The 26,691-nt window shown below is 45.5% G+C and overlaps 1 protein-coding gene across 1 annotated transcript in view; it reads left to right on the top strand.

The window, feature by feature from the left end:
* Positions 1–25,142, top strand: part of kbtbd12 (kelch repeat and BTB (POZ) domain containing 12) — a 31,231-nt gene extending 6,089 nt beyond the window's left edge. Inside the window, exons 2-6 of the mRNA XM_067999076.1 lie at positions 2,459–3,697; positions 6,787–7,057; positions 10,999–11,149; positions 23,368–23,565; positions 24,853–25,142. Of these exons, the coding sequence (XP_067855177.1) occupies positions 2,619–3,697; positions 6,787–7,057; positions 10,999–11,149; positions 23,368–23,565; positions 24,853–25,022 (1,869 nt within the window). The 5' untranslated portion in view covers positions 2,459–2,618 and the 3' untranslated portion in view covers positions 25,023–25,142. The remainder of the gene's footprint in view (positions 1–2,458; positions 3,698–6,786; positions 7,058–10,998; positions 11,150–23,367; positions 23,566–24,852) is intronic.
* Positions 25,143–26,691: the final 1,549 nt, after the last annotated feature.

Genomic DNA, 26,691 nt, shown 5'->3' with positions numbered 1-26,691 from the left:
GATGGACTTTAAGCTTGCCTAATATGGAGCTCTCTTTCTTTCTTTCTTTCTTTCTTTCTCTCTTTCTCTCTTTCTCTCTCCCCTGTCCTTCCCCCTGCAGTTTAAATAATCCCAGAGAATCGAGGCATAGGGAGAACAAGGGCTTAGGGACCTCCAAGTGTGTACAGGAGTCGTGCTGGAGATTCACCAGCTTAAAAACCCAGCATTTTACCGACACAAAGCACTAGTCAGCTTCCTGCTGCTTGTCCAGCCAGGCTACCCTGCCTATCGTTTCATTCACTTGCAGGAGTTGTGGGGAAAGATCCCAGGGCATCTTCCCCCTCCTTCCTTCCCACCCTGCCCCCCAAGTAATCGGCTTAACTCCTCCAGGTCCCCGTCTGTTGAACCAGGCTGCCTGGTCAGTCATTAACAATGCCCTGGACTACTGCAGAGCTGCCTGGCCCAGGCACTGGATTACCAAGATGATCAATTCACTTCTGAATTCCAATTGACCGGTGTCGGTGTCCTCTTGGCGCGAACTGAGCCCCAGAGAGACCCTGCTGAAAATACAGGTTCAAGTAAACCATTTAAGGAGGAGCTGGATCAATTGTCAATTCAGCAAAAAGGAGCAAGATCTAAGTTTTGGGCATTAAAGACAAGATGGGTTCTGAAAGAGGAGCTGGATTATTTTGTTTTTTTCTCTCCCTCGAGTCAGAAGGTTGTGGGTTCAAGTCCCATTCGAGAAACTTGAGCACAAAATCTAGGCTGACACTCCAGTGCAGTACTGAAGGAGTGCTGCAGTGTCGGAGGTGTCACCTTTCAGATGAGACGTTAAACTGAGGCCCCGTCTGCCCCCTCAGGTGGACATAAACGATCCCAAGGCACTATTTCAAAGATGAGCAGGGGAGTTCTCTCCCCGGTGTCCTGGCCAATATTTATCCCTCAGCCAACATCACTAAAACAGATTATCTGATCATTATCTCATTGCTGTTTGTGGGATCTTGCTGTGCACGAATTGGCTACTACGTTTCCTACGTTACAACAGTGACTACACTTCAGAAGTACTTCATTGGCTGTAAAGCGCTTTGGGACGTCCTGAGGTTGTGAAAGGCGCTATATAAATGCTAGTTCTTCCTTTAATTTATGTATTTCTCGGTAAAGAATTAAATGTTAATTCTTTTAAACGTAATGAGATTACGACAAGCACTGATCTTGTTTTGATTCTCTGTGTTGCATTGTTTGAGTAACCTCTTTGTGCCTTTCAGAAATGACTGACTGCCTTGAAAATTTCTCAAGGGGGAATTAATTGAATGCTACATAAGGCCCGATATCACCTTCATTCCCAAATATACCCCTTATACTAATAAAACCCCCAGTGTGCTTTTTTTTCCAAAAATTGATTTTAAAAAAAAATGTGCTTACGGATGGCTTGCCTTGCGATCAGAACGAGCTGTTTCTGGTCCTGGGTTCCGTAATGTTTTAAGTGCTTTACTTTGGATCCCAGCCCCATCATCCCTGCAGCTCAACATGATTTGAGTGGAGTTTCTCTCGGGCACTTTAGTGACACTTAGAAGGTTGCATAAACTTGATTTGTATTCCCTTGAGTTTAGAAGGTTGAGGGGTGATCTAATCGAGATCTTTAAAAGGATTAAAGACCTGTCCGTCTAACGTCAGATGTGGGGAAATGACTGGAATCTGACAGAGTAGGGATAAGGAGAACGCACTCTGATTGTTGGGATGTGACAAGTGGTGTTCCCCAGGGATCTGTACTGGGGCCTCAGCTTTTCACCATTGGATGAAGGATTAGCGAGTTGCATATTGAAGTTTGCAGATGACACTAAATTGGGAGGCACAGTAAGTTGCGCGTTTGGGAGCAGGAATTTACAAAGTGACATAGATAGAATAAGTGAGTGGGCAAAGCTGTGGCAAATAGAATTAAATGTGGAGAAGTGTGATGCCGTCCACTTTGGATCCAAGAAAGACAAATTGGAGTATTTTCTAAATGGTGAGAAACTAGGAACTGTGGGGGAGCAAAGAGATTTAGGTGTCCAGGTACACAAATCACTAAAAACTAGTGGACAGGTACAAAAAGTAATCAAAAAGACTAATGGAATGTTGGCCTTTATTTCAAGGGGGCTGGAATACAAAGTGGAGGAAGTTATGCTTCAGTTGTACAGAGCCTTGGTCAGATCCCACCTGGAGTATTGCGTTCAGTTCTGGGCAGCGCACCTCAGGAAGGATATATTGGCCTTGGAGGTGGTGCAGCTCAGATTCACCAGAATGATATTGGGGTTAAAGGATTAAATATAAGGACAGACCATTCTAGAGTGAAATCAGAAATGGCGGAACAGGCTCAAGGTGCTGAATGGCCTACTCCTGTTCCTATATTAATACGAGTAGTTATTTCTTCTATAACCTTAAGCTATGGAAGAGGTAACAGGAAATTCTGTTTGACGCTTATCATCTGTTCTGTTTACAGACTGTTATTGAAGATAGGGGTTCACGACTATCAAGGACTGTACAAATTGAGGCATTGTAAGTAACAAACTCACTCGGATCAAGTGATTGTGAAGATAACTTTAGATAACACCAAAACTTTTGCTACTTTCTTCTAAACAGTCGAAAATTATTGGGTCTAGATGATGGCAGCCAACGATTGTGATGACATCTTCAGAGTCGAACACAGCTTGAATTTGCTTCACCAAATCAATAAAATGAAAGACTTGGATGAGTTGACCGATGTTGTGCTCGTGGCACAAGGGTCCAAGTTCCCATGTCATCGGCTTCTGTTGGCTGCTTTCAGCCCTTATTTCAAAGCAATGTTCACGTGTGGCCTGGCAGAATGCAGTCAGAGAGAAGTTGCATTACATGATGCACAATCAGAGAGTGTGGCTACTATCCTAAACTACATGTACAATTCAGACCTGTGCCTCACCAACTCGAATGTCCAAGGTGTGGCCACTATGGCCTATTTTCTCCAAATGGAAGGCATTTTCATGGCTTGTCAGAAGTACATGATGGATCATATGGATGCATCAAATTGCCTAGGGGTTTATTACTTTGCAAAGCAACTCGGAGCAGAAGACCTGTCTGATCAAGCAAGTAAGTACCTCCATCGGCACTTTGCAGAGGTTTGTTTGCAGGAGGAGGTACTAGAGATAGAAGAACATCAGTTGCTCCCCTTGATCTGCTCTGATGATCTCAATATCTCACGTGAGGAGAGTATCTTGGATTTGGTCCTTCGATGGGTGAATCATGACCAGAGATTACGGGTGGTACACCTTGTGGAACTCTTGAGGCAGGTAAGGTTGGTGCTCATAAGTCCTACGTTCCTGAAGGAGGCCCTTAAAAGGAACACGGTCCTCCTTAGCAATGTGGAATGCTACAACATGATTCAGGTTGCTGTGGACACTATCCGTAAGGCACAGCAACATCCGTCTCTCAGTCTACGTTATGGGATGGAGAATACTGATCTTCTCCTCTGCATTGGTAACAATGGTCGAGGAATAAAGTCCAGACACAGCAGTTACACCGAAACTAACTATTGTTATGCACCCACAACTAAGAAGTCTTATTATATTGTGTCACCAAAATGCGGCGAAGCTTTGGGATATATCTGCACTGGAGTTGTGACGGAGAACAATGACATTATTTTAACTGGTGAAGCAGGAGTGACTAAACTATCGAGGCAAAAGATGAAGAATGTGGAGATAGTGAGGTTGGTACCGTTTGTGCCGTTTCTTTTATGGGGGGAGGATGGAGGGCTAGGGACACCCAGTGTCAGTGATTGCACAGGCCAGATGTTTAACTGAGGCCCCGTCTTCCCTCTCAGGTGGACGTAAAAGATCCCACGGCACTGTGCAAAGAACAGCAGGAAAGTTCTCCCCGGTGCCCTGGCCAACATTTATTCCTCAGCCAACACCTAAAACAGATAATTTGGTCATTTATTTAATTACTTTTTATGGGACCTTACTGAGTGCAAATTGGCTGCCACGTTTCCCTACATTACAACAGTGACTACACTTCAAAAGTACTTCATTGGCTGTAAAGCGCTTTGGGACGTCCTTTAGGTCATGAAAAGCACTGTGTAAATGCAAGTTCTTTCTTTCTACTTGAAGAAGAACACGGGATTTCTCCTGGTGTCCTGGTCGATATTTATGCCTCAAACAACACCTGAAACAGATTAACTGATCTTTAACTCAGTGCTGTTTGTGGGATCTCACTGTGCATAAATTGGCTGCCACATTTGCCTACAGAACATGTGACTACACTTCAAAAGTAGTTCATTGGCTGTAAAGCGTTTTACAATGTCCTGAGGACATGAAAGGCACCATATGCCCAGGTTCTGATTTTGATTTTTGGACTTTTCACTTGATGTGTAAGATCTCGAGTTGTTATGATCTGGAATGCGCTGCCTGAAAGGGCGGTGGAAACAGATTCAATAGTAACTTTCAAAAGGGAATTGGATAAATTCTTGAAAAGGAAAAATTTGCAAGATTATGGGGAAAGAGCAGGGGGGAGTGAGACTAATTGGATAGTTCTTTCAACGAGCCAGCACAGGCACGATGGGCCAAATAGCCTCCTTCTGTGCTGTATGATTCTATGATCTCGAGGTATGTAAATCCAAAGAGGAAGTGGGTTTATGTTGCATATGAAACATTTCCCCAGTTGGTCTCACATTTTGAGTTTAGACTAAGAGGAACACTAAACCTCATAAGGAATGTCCATTTCCCCTTCTTTCCTGGAGGAGATGACTCATGCTGGCGCCAGCCGCTGTCTGGGTACTTCATTCACATGACCATCCTTCGCATGTGAGCCTAGATTGTTATTGCTGGCGGGATATCCAACTGTGGGAAGCAACACAGTCAAGCCCATCCCTGTCCTCACCCAATCTCCACTCGGGCAGCGGTTACTGGATAGTGATCAGGAGTGGGAACTCTAGATAATTTTCTAGCCCAGGCGTGCTGAGGTCTATTTTAGCAAGTTCCAAGTTCCAACCTGGCTGAATTCAGCACTGGTCAGGAATCAAACCTGGGATCTTCTGCACAGCAGAGTGTCACATTGGGCTGTGAATTTACCCACTAAAGTCATGGGGGAAATGTCTGTCTGTCATTGTAAGAAATAAGTTCAGCCACAAATTCTAATCACTGGACTCTTTTTTAAAAAAAAATTTGAACGGCAGCCACACACACTAGCCCCCATTAGTAAAATAGGAGTATGATCAGTTGTCAGTCAGGGACATGGACCATTTTGCAAGATTGAGACAAGGGCAAATATTGTTAATTGTGTCCATATGATTTATATCAGTTAGTATTAATTGTATTCAGGCGTATCAATTGGGGACTCTCTTGTATCCATATATATGAGAGGTTATCTAGGGGGTGCACCGTGGGTAATGTGGAGGAGCTCTGTGAATAAAGGCTTGGAAGCAACTGAAGACCAGGCTGTGGTATTCTATCCTTCACCTAGCTATTCAATTTATTACATATGTTACCTACAAACACTGCATGTTAAGAAGGGTTGATAAACTCATGTATCCATCTCGTGCAATCTCTATGATGCAGCAGCACGTTGGACTAATTCAAGGAATGACTCTCAACCGAAGCACTGCTCGAAACAGTGGAGGTTCAAAGAGGGTTGGGGTCCGTGTATATAGATCATTTAAAATGTCATGGACAGGTACAGAAAATAATCAAAAAGGCTAATGGAATGCTGGCCGTTAGATCTAGAGGACTAGAACAGACTGCTACAGCTATACAAAACCCTGGTTAGACCAGACCTGGAGTACTGTGTTCAATTCTGGGCACCGCAACTTAGGAAGGATATATTGGCCTTGGAAGGAGGGCAGTGTAGATTTACTAGAATGATACCTGAACTCCAAGGGTTAAATTTCAAGGAGAGATTACACAAACTAGGGTTGTATTCCCTGGAATTTAGAAGATTAAGGGGTGATTTGATCGAAGCTTTCAAGATATTAAGGGGAACCAATGGAGTAGATAGAGAGAAACTATTTCCACTGGTTGGGGAGTCTAGGACTAGGGAACATGGCCTAAAAATTAGAGCCAGGAGTGAAAGGACTTCTACACGCAAAGGGTGGTAGAAGTTTGGAACTCTCTTCTGCAAACGGCAGTTGATGCCAGCTCAATTGTTAATTTTAAATCTGAGATTGATAGATTTTTAACCAAAGGTATTAAGGGAAATGGGGCTAAGGCGGGTATATGGAGTTAGGTCACAGGTCAGCCATGATCTCATCGAATGGTGCAACAGGCTCGTGGGGCTAAATGGCCTATTCCTGTTCCTATAATTGTGAGCTTCAACACTGATTTATTGCTTGTGAAATTCAACAACATCTTGCATTTATATAGCGTCTTTAATGTAGCAAAATGTCCCAAAGCGCTTCACAGGAGTGGTAATCAGACAAAGTTTGGCGCTGAGCCACATAAGGTGATATTCGGACAGGCGACTAAAAGCTTGGTCAAAGAGGTAGGTTTTAAGGAGCATCTTAAAGGAGGGGAGAGAGACGGAGAGGTTTAGGGAGAGAATTCCAGAGCTTAGGGCCTGGGCAGCTGAAGGCATGGCAGCCAATGGTGGAGCAATTAAAATTGGGAATGCACAAGAGGCCAGAATTGGAGGCGCGCAGAGATCTCGGAGGGTTGTAGGGCTGGAGGAGGTTACAGAGAGAGGGAGGGGCAAAGCCATGGAGGGATTTGAACACAGGGATGAGGATTTTAAGGATGAGAAGATAAGTGCACCATAGTAGGAGTGACAGGTCAGTAACCCTCCACGGTTATTCCCTCAACCTTTTAGGTACCACGTTCGAGGAAATCAACACTGGGAAAAGCTTTGCTCTGCTCCCTTCCGAGAACTCTACGCTGCGGGAACGGTCCAGGGTAACCTGTACCTCATCGGAGGGCAGATGAAGCTGAAGGGCCAGTACGTGATCACAAACTGTGTGGACAAGTACATCCTGGAGACCGACCAGTGGAGCAGCGCTGCACCTTTGCCTTTGCCGTTGGCGTGTCATGGCGCAGTCGCAGTCCGCAACCAGATCTACGTGCTGGGCGGATGGACGCCACAGGTTAAGATGCTTGTAGAATGCTGCTGGCTGCTTTAGCATGCAAAATATTCTTAATGATTGCCCAGATGCAGTTCTTCGTCCTTCCAAAGCCTTAAGGGTATTTGGAATAAGGTTTGTATTTGGGGTTTTTCACATCAAAAGAAAAGCTCCCGCACACCGTGTGCTGCTGTAGTATTGAGCCATACAGACCAGAAGGTCAATTCCCTGTCTGTGCTGAGTTGGCTGATCTTAGCCAAGGCAGCAACTGTGGCGATACGGTTGACCTTAGCGCCACTGGGCCATGGAGATGTCAAATCAAGTAGGATTCCCCTCTCCGGATCCCTACGCTGCAAGGCAGGTGGGTGCCAATTTTTGGGGGAGCGCATAATGGGGCTCAGCTGTGATGACCTCCACAGTTGAATGGCTTGCGTGTGAGAGATGGCCAATTGAGAAACGGCCCAACTGAACAGAAAAGAGAATGCTGAGGGGTGACCTGATAGAGGTCTTTAAAATTATGGAGGGGTTCGATAGGGTGGACGTAGAGACGATGTTTCCACTTGTGGGGGGGTCCAAAAATATAAGATAGTCACTAATAAATCCAATAAGGAATTCAGAAGAAACTTCTTCATTTAGAGAGTGGTAAGAATGTGCAACTGGCTACCACATGGAATAGCATAGTTGCATTTATAAGCTAGATAAGTACATGAGGGAGAAAGGAATAGAAGGATATGCTGATCGGGTGGGAGGAGGCTCATGTGGAGCATAAACACCGGCACAGACCATTGGGCCAAATGTATGTTGCTGTGCTGTAGTTTCTATGTAACTCGATGTAACCGAGCCACATAAAGAGATATTAGGGCAGGTGACCAAAAGCTTGGTCAAAGAGGTAGGTTATCAGGAGCGACTTATAGGAGGGGAGAGAGAGGTTTAGGGAGGGAATTCCAGAGCTTAGGGCCTAGGCAGCTGAAGGCATGGCCACCAATGGTGGAGCGATGAAGATCGGGAATTTACCAGAGGCTGGAATTGGAGGAGTGCAGAGATCTTTGGGGGGATTGTAGGGCTGAAAGAGGTTACAGAGACAGGGAGAGGTGTGGCCATGGAGGGATTTGAACATCGGGTTGAGAATTTTAAAATCGACAGTTCCCAACTTAACTTATACAACATCAAAACAAGATTGTACGGTTGTGTTAAGTTACAGTTTGTGACTAGCTGCCATATCTAACCCAATAGCTCGGGACAAGTAACACAGGCCAGCAAGTGTAAAGCTGCTTTGTTGGCCTATGCGATGGGCTGAACTGCCTGCTGGTGGTCAAAAAAAGATGAATGTTCCTCTTGGTTTCCGTTACACCTGGGGAGGAGTAACCAGGTATGGTACAGTTCAATTATACGGGGGGTGCCCAAACTCTGGTCAGTGACCTGTGAGCTTTGGTTTAATTTCACTTTTATTTCTCACTCGCCATTTTGTCCCATTTTCATTTTGTAGGATTAGAGGTTTGGAAAGGGCTGTTCGTTGCACTGAAAGAAAGAAAGATTCAGGAGGTCCCAAAATGCTTTACAGCCAATGAAGTACTTTTTGAAGTGTAGTCACAGTTGTAATATAGGAAAGGTCCCACAAATGGCAATGAGATAATGACCAGATCACCTGTTTTAGGTGTAGGTTGAGGGATAAATATTGGCCAGGACACTGGGGAAATCTCCGCTGCTCTTCTTCGAATAGTCCACCCCAGAGGGTAGGCGGGGCCTCGGTTTAACATCTCATCCAAAAGAAGGCACTTCCGACAGTGCAGCACTCCCTCAGTACTGCACTGGGAATGTCAGCCTAGATAATGTGCCCAAGATTCTGGAGTGGGACGTTCTGACTCAAGAGGCATGAGAGGTACCCACTGAGCTACGGCTGACAGTAAGTGTCGGCAGGTTGTTCTACCATGAGAGGCAGCACCTCTGACAGTGCAGCACTCCCTCAGTACTGCACTGGGAGTGTCAGCCTGGATTATGTACTGTTGCTTCATTTATGGATAAATCCTAAATCATAACACCGAAATCTGTTAGTGTTAGCAGCTTTGCTGAAATATCTTCAAATTTAAAAGCTTAGACGCTCCTGAGTTAAACGAGGCATTATTCGAGCAAGGCAATAAAGCCTCAATTACACACGGTAACACAACACCACCACATCAGCGTATCATTTACATTCCACATCCAACTTTGACCTTCTGAACTTTCAAAGGGAGGGGGTAAAAACTTCCTGAATTCACTTTTGGCTCAAAGCGCTGTGTTTTTTTTTCTGCTTTCCAATTCTCTCCACTCCCCGCTTGAATTTCTTGGCACCCTCAGTGGTTCCATGAGCTACAGTCACCTTCCAGTCTATCACCTATCTCTAGAGTGGGGCTGGAACCCGCCACCTTCTGACTCGGAGGTGAGAGTGCTCAAAATTATGAAGGGTTTTGATAGAGTAGGTAGGGAGAAACTGTTCCCACTGGCAGGAGGGTCGGTAATCAGAGGACACAGATTTAAGATAATTGGCAAAAGCACCAGAGGGGAGATGAGGAGAACTTTTTTATGCAACGAGTTGTTATGATCTCGAGTACACTGCCTGAAGGGGAAGTGGAAGCAGATTCAATCGTAACTTTCAAAAGGGAGTTGGATAAATAGGAAAGGAAAAATTTGCAGGGCTTTGGGAAATACCAGGGGACTGAGATTAATTGGATAGCTCTTTCAAAGAGCCAGCATAGGTACGATGGGCCAAGTGGCCTCCTCCTGTGTTGTACGATTCTCTGTGAGTGCTACTACTAAGCCAAGGCTAACACCTCATGTCCCTACATTACAACATTGACTGCATTTCAAAAGTAATTAATTGGCAATAAAGCACTTTGGGATATCCTGAGGACGTGAAAGGTGCTACATAAATGCACATTCTTCATGCAATGGCTTTGACAATGAGTGTCAGCAGGCTATCCCTCATCCAGGTCCCCTCACCCAACATCCCCATGTGCCCATTTCCAGTAAGGAGGGGAGTCACTGTATAGAAGGAACCAATTTTTACTTTCCCTAACCTATGAAAGAAAGACTTGCATTTATATAACACAGTTCATGACCTCAGGATGTCCCAAAGTGCTTTACAACCAGTGAAGTACTTTTGAAGTGTAGTCACTTTTGTAATGTAGGAAACTCAGCAGCCAATTTGCATGCAGCAAGGTCCCACAAACAGCAATGAGATAATGACCAGACAATCTTTTTTTTAGTGATGTTGGTTGAGGGATAAGTACTGACCAGGACACTGGGGAGAACTCCCCCTGCTCTTCTTCGAAATAGTGCCGTGGGATCTTTTATGTCTACCTGCGAGGGCAGACGGGGCCGCGGTTTAACGTCTCATCTGAAAGACGGTACCTCGGACAGCGCAGCACTCCCTCAGTACTGCACTGAAGTTTCAGCCCCGGATTATGTGCTTAACTCTCTGGAGTGGGACGTGAACCCACGACCTTCTAACTCCGAGGCGAGAGTGCTACCAACTGAACCACAGCTGACACTGTGGCACTGAGGCTAACTGTAGCACACCCTCCAGCTGCCCTGGCTGAGATCAGTCAACTCGGTACAATCCAGAGGTTGAACCTCAACCTTCCTCATCTCATGGTTGAGCGACAGACTCCCCACCGGTAAGCTACAGGGACAACTGAGAACAGACATTTGCTTCTCATTTCTGGTCCGTGTTCAAGTTTGTGCTCCAGAGCGACATTCTAATGAACTGTGTTTTGTGTTGCTTTTTCCATTTAAGATACACAGTTGCTTAGGAACAAACTGTTCTCACCATTATCAATTGGCATTAATTAATGCGTTTTTTAATCGCTTGTCCTTGCAGGCATTTTATCCACATTAGTGCCCAATTTGATTAATTGCTTGCATTCCTGGGAATATGGCTCCCTTCGTGACCTCCTTATCTTCTGGCTGTCGTGCTTTTTGTTCTGCAGATGGATCTCCCCGATGATGAACCTGATCGGCTCAACAACAGAATGTTTCGTTATGACCCAGGCAGAGACAAATGGACTGAGTGTGGGCCCATGAAATTCTCCAAGTATCGTTTCAGTACAGCTGTCCTCAACAATGAGATTTATGTCTTGGGTAAGGAATTGAAGAGCTCGAGGAGGGGTTTGGGGCGATAACCGGCTTTCAATCCTTCACACAGCATGCACTCGAACAGTGGCTTTGAATGCTCGGACCTTGTTTAGTTCTAATTTGTTCTTGGGATGTGGGTGACACTGGCAAGGCAGCGTTTGTTACCCATCCCTAGTGGGTAGGACGACCAATAAGAATCGACCACGTAGTGTAGGACTGGGATCACATATGGGCCAAACCGTTAGGGTAGGGTTGGCAGGTTCCTTTCGCTGAAGGATATTAGTGAACCAGGTGAGTTTTGATAAAAGCTCCATTTGTATATATTGCCTATACACCTATGTAAGTAACTAACCAAATGTCCAATAACTCAAGATGGTTGAGTGGATGGAACTTGACAATCCAGAGTCCTTTCATGGTGAATTTTATGATGCTAGCCTGCAAAAAAAAATAGTGTATTGGTAAAATGCTTGAGGCATTTAACATTCCCTCTCAAGTTCCACCCACTCAACCATCTTGAGTTATTGGACATTGGGTTGGTTACCTGCTTAGGAGTACACCAATATATACAAATGGTGCTTTTATAGCAGATTGAATTAGGGGGACAGGTTGCATAAACTGGGTTTGTAATCCCTTGAGTTTAAACGGTTGAGGGGTGACCTAATCGAGTTCTTTAAAATAATAAAGGCAAACAACAGGGTAGACACAGAGAAGCTAATTCCTCTGGTGGGGGAATCTAGAACAATGGGGGCTGCAATCTTAAAATTAGAGCTAGGCCATTCAGGAGTGAATACCGGAAGCACTTTTTCACACAAAGGGTCGTGGAAATCTGAACCCTTTCCCCTTAAAGACTGTGGATGCTGGGGGTCAGTTGAAATTTTCATGACTGAGGTCGATAGATTTTTGTTGGGTGAGGGGATCAAGGGATATGGAGCAAAGGCGGGTAAATGGAGTTGAGGTACACATCAACCATGATGTAATTGAATGGCGGAACAGGCTTGAGGGGGTGAATGGCCCACTGCTGTTCCTATGGGGTTACTTGCAGAAAGTGCAGGCAGTGGGTTGCCCCTGACCTTGGCAATATGCGTGGTGGTATTCTATGATTCTTTGTTGTTAGTGAGGAGTTTTATTGGGATGGATGAGTAGATACAGTTTGGTGTATCAGATTCTTGTGTTGAAGTAGCTGTTTTCTCTGTGGAAGTGTATGTTGGCAGGGTGACAGTGACGGTGCGCACGCACAGATAAGTAAAATATTGCACGGAAAATGAAGCCTGAGAGGGGAAGGGGGAAGAAATCACACATGCAATGGAGATCACAAGAGCAACAATGAGGAAAGCATAGTTAGCACAGTAGGGAAGAATGGGAATTCAGGGAATGGGTAGAAAGCAAGGCAGAGGCTATTGAGAAAAGGGAGATATTGCTCACAGATAGTCTGCAACGTGGTTGTATGTTTAGCTGCTAACAAGGCCTGTCCCTAAAGGCCACTCCTCGGAAACTTTCTGTAGGGAAATGGCCTAAATGTTGAGGCCAATTAGAGGCTAGTTATTATTGTTGGATGTTTCTCTAGATTGTCAGTGCTTGGCTGTCCTCCTCGTTATCTCTACAGCCTCCAGCTCAGAAAAAAACAGCAGAAAATGACACTCTCTTTATCTGTACTTTTGATTTGGTGTTTTATACAAAGTGTGACAACAAGAGTGTCACAGACATTCTCAAAATATTTATTAAAGTAGCGATTATGCGTAGGGGTGTGTAGTAGGGTGGGTAGATTTTCCTATTTGAACGAATCACATGGTTAGTTGAGCCAGTTCCACGAGCATATTTAAAGTGTAGCGTGTGTTAAACACATAGGACCATTAATTATACAGATTGGCAAGGGTTAACGTCCCCTCTATTTCCGTTTGTAAATGTCCTGTCCAGTTTTGTTCAACTCTGATTGATCTTAATCAGAAGCTATTCGAGATCTGGATCACGAGCTTGCCCGACTAGGATCAACTAAGAGACCTTGAATGGCAGAAGGTGGCTGGTTCAGGTTAGTATCTGCTTTTATAGCTCCAAAAAATAAATGAATTTGGGCACCAGGAGAAGTTTCCAATGTGAAAGAATCCTAGAATTTGAATTTGGGAACTTGGCAGAAATGGAGAGAGTCCGACAAATTTCCATTGAGATAAGGTAACAAGATCCAGGTCGAGGCCCAACTTGAGAGGATGGGAGAATTAAGTAACCAGTCAAATGCTACAGAATCCAGCTTCCAAATCGGAAAGCCTACCACGTACCCTCCTGCAGAAATGGTAGTAAGGTGCTTTATTGGGAGTAAAGAGTTCAATTAGGGCGGTTGGCACCACAAGGCAATGCAACAATGGGATACATAATTTCCTCCATTCTGCCAAGTTCCCAATTTCAGTCAAATCACTGGCCTTTTGCAGGAAGGAAACAAAGAAAGCAAAAGAACCAGTATTTATATAATGCCATATCATTAAAAATATTCAATGAATTGCTCTGAATTGACATCACTGTTATATAGGCAAAGGTGGCAGCCATTTGCACCAAACAAGGTCCCACAAACAACACTGAAATGAATGACCACGTTTTATGTGGTGTTGATTGAGGGAAGAATGTTGGCCAGGCCACCAGGAGAACTCCCTGCTCTTCTTCAATTGTTCAATGGAACTCTAAACATCTCACCAGAACAGGCAAGTAGGAGACTGGGTATAATATCTTGGCTTAGATTATGTGCTTAAGTCCTGAAGTGGGGCTTGAATTCTGAACCTTCTAACTCAGATGCAAGAGTGCTACCAACTGAAGGAGAATCCTAATGAGTGGTTTTAAGTGGCATCAGTGGGAGGGCTAGAGTCCATTTGCCTGCCTGCTCTTTTAACTGTAGTTGGTGTGTGGCCCAGGAGAAAGAATTGGAAAAGAACAGAGGGAGCTTCCTTTTATAACTTTTTTATATTGGGTGAGCGTCCATTGTGGTTCTCTCAAAACACGACCACCTAACTCGCAACATTGCATTAATCACGGGTGCTGTTGGACTCCAAGGACCTGACGTTCCTTGGGACGCAATCCCAGCGGGTATGGTGGGATCATGCCCGCTGGTGCCCCTCGGAGTTGGTGAGGTCAGTGGGAGGGCACCTCGTTTGCATGGGTTAGGCACAACAGGCTGTCCCGTACGGCTGTAAAATCCTGTGCTTGCCATCCGGGGGAGGAGCAATTGCCCAGCTCCCTGACCCCAGCCATGTTCTCCGTGGCCCACTATGTAAGAGTGCCAATCCAATAAACTTTTGTCTTTGAAATCCTACTTTCCTGGCCTGGATCCTGCTGGTGGTGCCCACTTCGGCCCATCTGGAAGGCGGTACACCCCAACTCACTCAGCATACCGGCTTGCAGAGTCATGACTGAACCAGTGCATTGAGAGCTCAGGACGTCCCAAAGCACTTTACAGCCAGTGAAGCACTTTTGGAGGATAGTCACTGTTGTAATGTAGGATGGTACATGAGTTTGGGGGAAGGTGAAGTGGGGGGGAAGGTGGGTTTTGTGGGGTCAGGAACACAGGAAAAAGCAACTCTCCATAAACCAGAAATTGGTCAACAAAAGATTGGGGGTATGATAGAGTGACCTTGTTGAAAGAATCTTTAGAAAGTGAATTGGTGGCAGCACTACTCCGATTGTACAGAGAACAGGGCTTTAGCATACGGTTTGTGCCTGGACTGAAAGTGGAGACAGGCCAGGCGGGAGTCTCATTAATACATGCAGATCGGAGTCCTATGATGTCATTGAGATCCCGATGGCATTTTAACCACCGACTATTGGGGAAGAAGCGGAGGCCCCTAAAAGGGTACATTCTAAAATTATCTTTGCGGGGGCCAGGAGGAGCCAAAGTGCCCCCTCCCCAACCTCTTCCCACTTACAAGACCTTGCCAAAACCCTCCCCCCTCGCGGCAACTTGCCTGAGTATCAACAGGTGGCCCGGAAGCCATCCGATGTTCTCCTGCCAGCAGTCGCTCAGTTGCCACTTTATGCCTGTTTCGGGCGGGCAACTGGCTGGAAGGATGTAATTGAGGCCCAGGAGTTAAAATAGGCTAGGCCTCAAAATGATGCCATCGGGGTTTGGGGGAGTGGGGGGGTTGATACTAAACCTGCCCGAAATCCACTCCCAGTTAAAATCCCTCCCTTCCCCCCCCCCCTCCTTCTGAAGTTTGGTTCCCAAGCAGCTAGGACCACAGAATGGGTCAAACCAAAGAAGTCAGCCAGTCAAGGATTTACAAAGTAGGATCAAGCACCTACCTCTTTTGGTCACCTGCTCTAATATCTGTTTATGTGCCTGTCAATTTTTGTCTGATAATGCTCCTGTGAAGCGTCTTGGGACATTTTACCATGTAAAAGGCACTATATAAATGCGAGTTGTTGTTGTAAGGTACCTCACACTAGGTTACTTCACAAGAAAGCATCTTGTGGTATCAGTGGGAATTTGATATGGAGGATTAGGAATTGGCTCAAATCCCACAGCCAAAAAGTTGTAGTTAACGGTCGAGAATCAGCCTGGAGGCAGGTTACTGGCGGTGTCCCATAGTATCGGTTCTAGACCCGCTACTGTTCGCTGTTTTTATTAATGACCTGGTGTTGGGGGTATGGTCAGTCAGTTTGCAGATGATACTAAAATTTGTGCAAGGGTTAAGACAGTGGAAGAGTACAATCTTTTGCAAAAAGATATAGATACAAGGTAGATGTAGAGAATATGTTTCCACTTGTGGGGGAGCCCAAAATTGGGGGGCCATAAATATAAGATAGTCGCTAATAAATCCAATATGGAATTCAGGAGAAACTTCTTTACTCGGAGAGTGTAACTTGCAAGGAGTAGTTGAGGCGACTAGCATAGGTGCATTTAAGGGGAAGCTAGATAAGTACATGAGGGAGAAAGGAATAGAGGGATATGTTGATAGAGTGAGATGAAGTAAGGTTGGAGGAGGCTCGTGTGGAGCATAAACACCGGCATAGACCAGTTGAGCCAAATGGCCTGTGTCTGTGCTGTAAATGCTATGTAATTCTGCATTAGGGGAATGGGCCAAACAGTGGCAGATGGCATTTAACCTAGATAAATGCAGTGTCATGCATGTAGGTAGGCCCAACACAGAATACACTTAATCATTTACAGGGTAGTTGGACAGTCTAAAACTCCTGGAGTGGGGTTTGAACCCATGACCTTCTGACGCAGAAATGCAACTACTGCTAATTGAGCTATAGTCTGGGTGACTTGGGAGTGCTTGATGCTGATATTGGGTAGCAAACATAGAAAAATGTTCCATTGTCGCGTACTGATGTCCCTCACTTGGCGAGTGGCCCAAAATTAAATGCTGAACCAAACCAAAACTTACATTTTTAATTCAGTACTGGGAGCCAGATAACTGCAGCATTTTACTAAGCTGCTTAAAAAGTTACAATTTGAGGGGACGACTTCCTCTAATTCTCATCTTTGTTTCCAAATCCCTCCCTAGCCTCGCCCCTCCCTATCTCTGTAACCTCCTCCAGCCCTACAACCCTCCAAGGTCTCTGCGCTCCTCCAATTCTGGCCTCTTGTGCCTCCCCGATTTTTCATCGCTCCACCATTGGCGGCCGTGCTTTCAGCTGCCTACGCCCTAAGTTCTGGAATTCCCTCCCTAAACCTCTCCGCCTCTCCACCTCTCTCTCCTCCTTTAAGATGCTCCTTAAAACCTACCTCTTTGACTAAGCTTTTGGTCACCTGTACTAATATCTCCTTATATGGATCGGTGTCAAATTTTGTTTAAGAACATTCCTCTGAAGTGCCTTGGGATGTCTTCCTATGTCAAAGGCGCTATATAAATGCAAGTTGTTGTAGAATTCCCATCACCTAGTCTATTGCTGCTATGCAACAGTTACAGCTGAGAGAGTGGGCAACTTACTGCACAGGCCTTTGCCAATACTGCTCGAACTCCAGCTGCTAGGTGGTGTGTGAGAATGGCCCCCACGGATGCCTGACAACCTCATCCTCCCTCAATTTCCCCTTCTGGCCCTGTGTGTGAGGCAGCACCTGGCCTCCACTCCACACTTCCCTTCAGTGTCTCAACCAAGATTGGGAAGTCTGCAAATAGGAGATTTGTGTGCGCAAACCCACATCTCCCACCTCCCAAGACCATTTAAATCGTGCTCTGACATGCCAAGCCCACTCAAAGTATTTTTTTTAACACTGAGAAACTCAAGAGTCAAATTCAGGATACCACCAACGTTCAAGGCAGTGACAGAGAAGGTGAGATGAATTAAGTGACTGCAAGCTTGGGTTTTAATAAAGAAAGAACTTGCATTTATATCGCACCTTTCATGACCTCTGGACGTCTCAAAGTACTTCTGAAATGTAGTCACTGTTGTAATATAGGAAATACAGCAGCCAATTTGTGCACAGCAAGATCCCACAAACAGCAATAAGACAATGACCAGATAATCCTGTTTTTTTTGTACTGATGTTGGCTGAGGGATAAATATTGGCTGGGGACACTGGGGTGAACTCCCCATGCTATTCTTCAAATAGTGCTGTGGGATCTTTTACGTCCACCCGAGAGAGCAAATGGGACATTGGCTTAACACCTCTGACAGTGAAACACTCCCTCAGCACTGCACTGAAATGCCAGCCTAGACTTTGTGCTCAAGTCTCTAGAGTGAACCCACAACCTTCTGACTCAGAGGTGAGCATGCTACCCACTGAACCACAGCTGACCCCCAAGGCGGAAGGTAAGGCACTTCATGGTTTTAGGTGCTGAGTCAAAATGAGTTGGAGTAGGAGATGGTGTGATGGCACTCGAATTCAACACGGCGAGGATGTAGGAAGAAGGAAGTGTGTGTAGGACGGGAGCTGTGGAGATGATGGGGAATGAGAGAGCTGGGTTCAAAAGAGCAATGACTGTAGCAATATCCACAAAAACAGAGAAAGGCAAAAAAAGATTGTTGACGTAGAGATAAGTTGGAAGCTAGAGATGAAAGAAAGATCACCCATTAAACAATTAGGCCTTCTTTATGAAGTGAAAGCACTGTCATGTGGGTGGGACATACTTTGATGAGCAATCAATGAAACTCTCACAGTGTCTCTGTAGAGTTCAGTGTTAATCTGTACAGTTCCCATTTGAAGGGGGCGCCTTAACGCATTTGTGGCTGTTCCCACCAGATTAAAGCACATTGCCTGCAACAGGGACCTCTCTCTTGGAGGTTGTCCAAGTGTATCTCAATTGCCTTGGCATTTAGTGAACAATCAAAGCCTTTTTTCCTTTGATTTCTTTACAAACGTGCTTATGTCCTGGAGAAACCAGAAACACAAGTCGAGTACAAAACAGTTGAGTTGAATGCAGCAGTAAAGAACAGGCAAAGTCCTGTGCAACTTCTGTAGGGAACAGCGTGTAATGAAGGATTATTTTAATACCCAGAGGCCACACAATGAATTATGATTAACACTGTCATACAGATCAGTTGATTCAGGGTATAACCATCTGCATTTCTGGAGTTTTGAAAAATAAACAAAAACTGCAGAAGGGGTTTACTTATATGTAGAATCTAAACGTAATTTGCTAAAGATGTATCTATCTATCTCAGAACTGAAATTCCAGACTGTAAAACATCTGTTCACATCTGCACCTATAATACACGTTTGGATGAAGCGGTGACCTCTTGGGCTATCCTTCCAGAATAACAGCCCTAATAAGTGTTGGCTTGGCTCAGTTGGTAGCACCCTCATCTCTGAGTCTTGAGTTAGAAGGTTGTGGATTCACTTCCCATTTTGAAATTTGTTGACTGGATGTGTTGCGATACTGGCAAAGACATATTTATTGCCCATCCCGAGTTGCCCTGAGAAGGTGATGGTGGATTTTCTCCTGGAACTGCTGCAGTTCTTGTGGTGATGGTGCTACTACAATTGGGGCTGGATCAGGAATTCCAGGATTTTGATCTTGTGACACTGGTTTCAAAAAGCCGGCACAGACACGATGGGCCAAATGGCCATTTTCTGTGCTGTATTAGGGTACTAGTGGGATGGGTTTCAATGGGAGAGTTAGGGTACTAGAGGGATAAGCTTTGATATGAGTGTTAGGGTAATAGAGGGATGGGCTTTGATGGGAGTGTTAGGGTAGTGGAGGGATGGGCTTTGATGGGAGTATTAGGGTACTGGAGGGATGGGCTTTGATGGGAGTATTAGGGTACTGGTGGGATGGGCTTTGATGGGAGTATTAGGGTACTGGAGGGATGGGCTTTGATGGGAGTATTAGGGTACTGGAGGGATGGGCTTTGATGGGAGTATTAGGGTACTGGTGGGATGGGCTTTGATGGGAGTATTAGGGTACTGGTGGGATGGGCTTTGATGGGAGTATTAGGGTACTGGAGGGATGGGCTTTGATGGGAGTATTAGGGTACTGGAGGGATGGGCTTTGATGGGAGCATTCGGGTAATAGAGGGATGGGCTTTGATGGGAGCATTCGGGTAATAGAGGAATGGGCTTTGATGGGAGAGTTAGGGTAATAGAGGGATGGGCTTTGATGGGAGAGTACCAGATGGTTGTGCATCGATGGGCCAAACGGCCTTTTCTCATCCTGGTCTTTTTTTCTTCGGCTCTTCCTACCTTCACTTGTGTAGGACTCACCACATTACTGAGTGAGAAGATGTGGATTCCCTCCTGTGATTCCCCAATTAGAAATAAAACACGTAGACGGCTAAATTCAAAGGAAACTGACCGAACTGTGCTCGCAGTAAACAATTTGCATAAAATTAAAGTGACGGAGAATAGACCAGAGAGATTTCAGAAGCCCAACAGTTGACAGGCGGCATACAAACTGCGATCTAAACTGCACAGTCCCGTTTCGCTGAAGGGTTGAATCAAGCTGGTAAATGTGTGTGAATATTCAATTGGTCACGCCTGCCAAACTGGCTGGGTCCAGACAATCTCTGGTTGATGTGACATGACGGAACAATCACACTAACATGAGCTGCAGAATACGAATATAATTTCAGCTGTCACTATTGCTTTTAGTCCATCATGTACCCGACTGATTAGTTTCAGGGATATTAGGCGGGGCTTCCCCTCCCAAGTCCACTTTATAACTTGCAAATTAATGGTTGGTTTAAAGAAAAGAGAAAGACTTGTATTTATATCGCACCTTTTACGACCTCAGGACGTCCCAAAGCGCTTCACAGCCAATTAAACACTTTGCGAAGTGTAGTCAGTATTGTAAAATTTGCACACAGCAGGGTACCACGAACAGCAAGGAGATAATGACCAGATAATCTGTGTAAGTGATGTTGGTTGAGGGATAAATATTGGCCAGAACTCCCCTGCTCTTCGAAATAGTGCCATGGGATCTTTTACATCCACCCGAGAGGGCAGACGGGGCCTCAGTGTAACGTCTAATCCAAAAGACAGCATCACCAACAGTGCAGCACTCCTTCAGTAACTGCGCTGGAGCACCGATGTGCTCGGACCTGCTGACTCGGAAGCGAGAGTGCCTCCACTGAGCCACAGCTGGAAAAACCTCCCACTTTGAGGAATATCTCCACCTCCATTATTAAAATGGTGGGATCCTGCTCCCTTGGATGGGTGAACGGCATTTTCTTGCCCCTGACTTTCTTTGCGTCCTTGGAAATTGTGATTTATTCTTTGTCTGATTAGTATTGAGACTGAAGATGAGAATAAGGGCAGTTAGAGATGATTGAGTGCTGCGTGGAACATGCGCTGCAGGGACCCTGGAGATACGGGGTCATTTCACGAGGCCTCGTTGTAAGCTGGCAGCCTCGTCTATCAGTGTCACAAGTCGGAAATTCTGCCCACAATTTTCAACCATTACAATGAATGAGGTCTTGCTCCCTGCTGTATGTACTCACAGAATTACCCTCCCTTCATGCTGAGTGCTTTCCACCACCCTTGATTCCACAGCTGTCTTTCCGACATCAAGTTGTAAATAATCCAGTTCTTTCTGTGACTGAACATTGGCAAAATCGAAGCCACCCTGACAGAAACTCCATCCCAGCCCCCGCCCCCTTGCCAAGTGCTTGCTCACTCTCAACCCAACAGAGTACAACCTCTGTGTCCTGCTCACCCATGAGCTGAGCTTCAAACCCCTACTACTGCCTCTGATGTATTGCCCATCTCCATCCCTACTTCACCTCCCATGGCCACTGAAGCCTTCATCCTTGCCTTTGCCACTTTTCCAAGCCCTCTCCTTGCTGCCTTTCCCGGCTCCAATCTACACGAACTCCCTGCCTCCTATCCTACGCCAAGTCCGGCTCAACTTTCACCCTCTCCTTGCCGACTTCTACTGGCTCCCCCATTCCTCAATGCATCAAATTAGTAGTCCTGATTAACAAATCTCGTCATGGTCTTGTTGCACCATATCTCCACCATCTGCTCTTGCCCTACATCTCTCGGCTCTTCTGATTCCAGTCTGCTGTGCGCTCTCCGCTCTACCCTCTCGCTCCCACTTGTACTTCTAACGGAGAAAAGACACAGCGCACTTCCAATGTGAATTCAGGAGAAATATCAATGTTGCGTTCTAAGAAATAACAAAGGAATAATTATTATTTCTGTATCAGCGCTTTGATTTGCAAAGCTGAAACGTTTCTCCATTGAGCAGTGAACTTCTGATTTGATCCTTCAACATCCACTATTCTAGCCATGTCTGAAGTGCTCTTGACAAACCGTTTGTCCGTACAGCTAACTGACCGTGATTGAGGAAAGACAGGCAGTAGTAATGAATTAATGGACTCAAAGCGACTTAGATTAACCCTTTTTTCTTTGTGTATAAAACAGTGGCAAAATTCATTTGGGTGACTGTCACTCCAAATATCTGAGATTTAACAATCCTGCAGCTGATTCTCAATGTGTTGAGATCAAAGTCTTTGTTGAGTGATTTAATGGTACTATCTCGTTTCCATTGGGAAAGTCTCAGTAACAGACTGTAGCTAACACGTGCCTGCTAATGTCCATAGTGGAGACGGAAACGGACACTTCTGGGGCCTTGGTGTGGTGCACGCTGACCTTTCACCTCTGGGTCCTGTGTTTGAATCCAGACCATGATGATGGGATTGAAGCCTCTGCTGGCTGCGAGGTCGTCTGTCTCAACTCTGTTCTTCGTGGGTGTAGACCCACCGTACACCCAAGACAAATTGACCAGACAGCCCATGAAGCCGAATCAATTCCAGGCCAGCCAGTTTGGAAAGGGAGTTCTTAGTACAGTTGCCTCACTGGTAGATGAACCCTACATTAGAACAACCAAGATCTGCTTGTATCAGCAACTTGGGTTGTGTGCAAACTTTTGGGGACATAGGAATAAACTTCACATGTGACCCACAAGGCACACCTGAATCCCACAAAGACAAAAAGCTTGGTCACTTCTGAGGTGGAGACCAAGGTATATTATTGGGACAGAGCTTTATTCTGGATCAGACTTGTCCTCTACCTGATGTCTCGGTGTTGAATGTTGATAATTGGTGCCCGAAGTAGTAAAACATCCTTATTCTCAGTTCTGGCGTTGTCGTAGATCCATACAGCACAGCAGGAGGCCATTCAGTCCATCGTGTCTATGCAAGCTCTTTTAAAGAACTATCCATTTGGTCACACTCCCCCGCACTTTCCCCATAGCCCTGCAAATTTTCCCTTTTTAAATATATATCCAATTCCTATTTGAAAGTTACTATTGAATCTGCTGCCACCACCTTTCAGGCAATGAATTCCAGATCATAACAACTCACTGCGTAAAAAAAAATCTCCTCATCACCCTTCTGGTTCTTTTGCCAATTATTTTAAACATGTGTCCTCTGGTTACTGATCTGGAAACAGATTCTCCCTATCTACTCCATCAAAACCCCTCCATAATTTTGAACGCCTCTATTAAATCTCCTCTTATCCTTCTCTGCTCCAAGGAGAACAATCCCAGCTTCTCCAGTCTCTCTCTCCACATAACTGAAGTCCCTCATCCCCGGTAAGATTCTGGTAAATCTCCTCTGCACCCTCTCCAAGGCCACTTCCCAAAGTGTAGCGCTCAGAATTGGACACAATACTCCAGCTGCGGTCTAACCAATGATTTATAAAGGATTAGTGTAACTTCCTTACATTTGTGCTCTATTTATAAAGGCAAGGATCCTGTATGTTTTTTAACATCTGTATCGACTTGCCTTAATGAGCACAAAAAGTAGGGAGGGGGAGGGAGAAAAAGGGAGCCATGTAATTTATAATTCTTTTACTTAAGGTGGGATAGGCTGCTGCGGTGCTGACAGGGGCCAGGCGAGGAGATGTTTGGATACAGTGGAAATATACAACCCGGACGGAGATTTCTGGAGGGAAGGACCTCCGCTGCCAATGCCAATTCTGTCACTCCGAACCAACTCCACCAACACCGGGGTGGTTGACGATCGGCTGTACGTCTGCGGAGCATTTCGTGGCGCAGGTACGAAAATATTCAACCAGCTGTTTGCTTGACTGACTCTGGGTCTGATCTAATCAGATGAAAATTAACACCGAGCCACATAAGGAGATATTCAGACAAATGACCAAATGGTTAGTCAAAGAGGTAGGTTTTAAGCAGCGCCTTAAAGGAGGAGAGAGAGGGAGAGGCGGAGAGGTTTAGGAAGGGAATTCCAGAGCTTAGGGCCTAGAGGCTGAATGTACGGCCACCAATGGCGGGGTGAATGAAGTGGGGATGGACATGAGGCCAAAGTTCGAGGAACGCAGAGTTCTTGGAGGGTTGTAGGGCTGGAGGAGGTTACAGAGCTAGGGAGGGGCGAGGCCATGGAAGGATTTGAACAAGAGGATGAGAATTTTAAATTCCAGGCATTGCCAGACCGAGAGCCAACGTAGATCAGCGAGCACAGATTTGGATACTAGCAGCAGAGTTTTGTACAAGCTCAAGTTTCTAGAGGGTGGAAGATGGGAGGCCGGCCAGGAGAGCAATGGAATAATTCAGTCTGGAGGTAATAAAAGCAAGGATGAGGGTATCAGCAGCAGATGGGCTGAGAGTCCTGGGTTATGCTATTGTACAAATAGATGTCGGGCAATGTAGGCACTCCCCTGAATGTAAGATGCTCAGACTGCTTGTGGGAATGACTATCACTAGTGTCCCATATAGAAATTATTAAAAAGATATCGAGGCACTGGAGGAGGTGCAGTAAAGATGCACATGGATGATACCAGAACTGAGAGGATATCCTTATCAGGAAAGGCTGAACAGGCTCTTTTCTCTAGAAAAGAGAAGGCTGAGGGGTGGCCTGATAGAGGTCTTTAAGATTATGAAAGGGTTTGATAGGGTAGGCATGGAGAAGATGTTTCCACTTGTGAGGGAATCCAAAACTAGAGGTCATAAATATAAGATAAGTCACTAATGAATCCAATAGGGAACTCAGGAGAAACTTCTTTACCCAGAGAGTGGTTAGAATGTGGAACCCACTACCACAAAGAGTAGCTGAGGCCAATAGCATAGATGCATTTAATGGCATGCTAGATAGGTACATGAAGGAGAAAGGAATAGAAGGATATACTGAGGGTGAGAAGAAGCAGGGTGGGAGGAGGCTCGTGTGGAGCATAAATGCCGCATGGACCAGTTGGGCCAAATGGCCTGATTGTTTGCTGTGGACTCTATGTAATTCCATGAAATATCCAAGGTAAGACCCTAAACTTGTAACACACAGACCCTTTTGACATTGTACAACTTTGTATTTCATTGTCTTCCTCCTCTTAGATCGACACGAAGTCATTGTTAAAGACATCTTGGAATTGGACCCTTGGGAGAATCAGTGGAATGTGGTGGCCCACAATGTCCTCATGCACGATAGCTACGATGTCTGCCTGGTCGCAAGGCTCAACCCCAGGGATCTCATTCCACCACCTCCTGACTTGGTGGACCAATGATGGAAGGACTATGCAGCGTATGGCTCTGTTAGCTCAGTGGGTGGCACTCTTGCCTCTTGAGTCAGAAGATCGTGGGTTCAAGTCCCCACTCCAGAGTCTTGAGCACATAATCCAGGCCGACACTCCCAATGCCAGTACTGAGGGAGTTCTGCACTGTCGGAGGCCCCGTCTTTCGGATGGAACGTTAAACCGAGGTCCTGTCCGCCCCCTCAGGCGGATGTAAAAGATCCCGTGGTACTATTTCGAAGAAGAGCAGGGGAGTTCTCCCCAATGTCCTGGCCAGTGTTTATCCCTCAACCGACACCTATAAACAGATCATGTGGTTATTATGACATTGCTGTTTGTGAGAGCTTGCTGTGCACAAATTGGCTGCCGTGTTTCCTACATTACAGCCATTTATGCACAGCAAGATCCCATAAACAACAATGAAATAAATGACCAGATAATCTGTTTTAGTAGTTGGTTAAGGGATACACGTTGGGTGCCAGGCCATCAGGAAACCTCCTCCTGCTCTTCTTTGAATAGTGCCGAGGGAACTTTTACATCTACCTGAGAGGGCAGATAGGGCCTCAGTTTAACGTCACTTCTGAAAGACGGTGCCTCCAACAGTGCAGCACTCCCTTGTTACTGCACTGGGAGGTGTTAGCCTAGATTTTGTGTTCAAATCTCTGGAGTGTGGGCCTGAACCCACAACCTTCATGAACTCAGAGGGGAGAGTGCTACTCACTGAGCTAAGGCTGACACCAGCATAAGTTAGCACCTTCTGGCGAGGAGAGCAGTTTGAGATTACATTTTTTTTTGTGTTTTAATCGAGCCTAACTTGAGACACTGGGCTATCGGTAATTGTTTCCTCATGGGGTCACCTTCTTTCTTAAAACCTTCTTTGAATGTTATTTATTGAAGAATTGAGGATTAGATCTGCAGATATTTTAGGTTTCCTAAATCCAGAGATCTACCATGTCAACAGTGAAGCGAGGCCTCCTTAAAACCATGGACCTGTAATTCGTAATGCGTTTTCTGTCCATCCGACTGAACTGAATAAATCTTTCTTTAGTTCAGAGTGTTCTTTGCAGGTTTTGACAGAAGCACACATTCTCCATTTAAAGAAGGTCAATAAAATTCACTTCCTGTTAATTCCTGGTGCTTACTGTTAAAACATTTTATGGAATCGCTCAGTACTTTTTAACACTGACGTGCTCCAGTGATTGTTAGGTGGGTACAGGCTGTGCCCAATATGATGCTGAGCCGGGGAGAGCGTGGGGGGGAAGTCTCTGTTTCTGATTGCTACCCTGTGCTGAATTAGCTGATCTTGGCCAGAGCAAGGGTAGAGTTGCTAATACTGGCCTTGGGGCCCCTCAGCTGAGCAAAGGAAAAATGAATCAGCTCCTGACTACTGCCCAGTGACCTGTGCTGAAAAATGTGGTGGTGCAGATGCGAAGATCTGTTGTGATGCCCCTCACGAGCTATTAGCATGCCAAGGCTCATCGTCTAGGTGTTAAGGGATCGAGGGTAAGTGAGGGATCCATTTTGTATTAAGCCCTAAGGTTGAAAGCCTGCAGAACGTTGCTGACAGTGGCGGTCCTCATAGAGGTTACAAACGGCCTGATCTCCAGGTTCAACAACACCTCAAGTACATTTAGATCTGGACCTTCTCACAATTCGTACATGC

The sequence above is a fragment of the Heptranchias perlo genome, chromosome 17 (genome assembly GCF_035084215.1).
Source record: "Heptranchias perlo isolate sHepPer1 chromosome 17, sHepPer1.hap1, whole genome shotgun sequence".
NCBI lineage: Eukaryota > Metazoa > Chordata > Chondrichthyes > Hexanchiformes > Hexanchidae > Heptranchias > Heptranchias perlo.
This window is presented reverse-complemented; position numbering and strand designations above follow the sequence as displayed.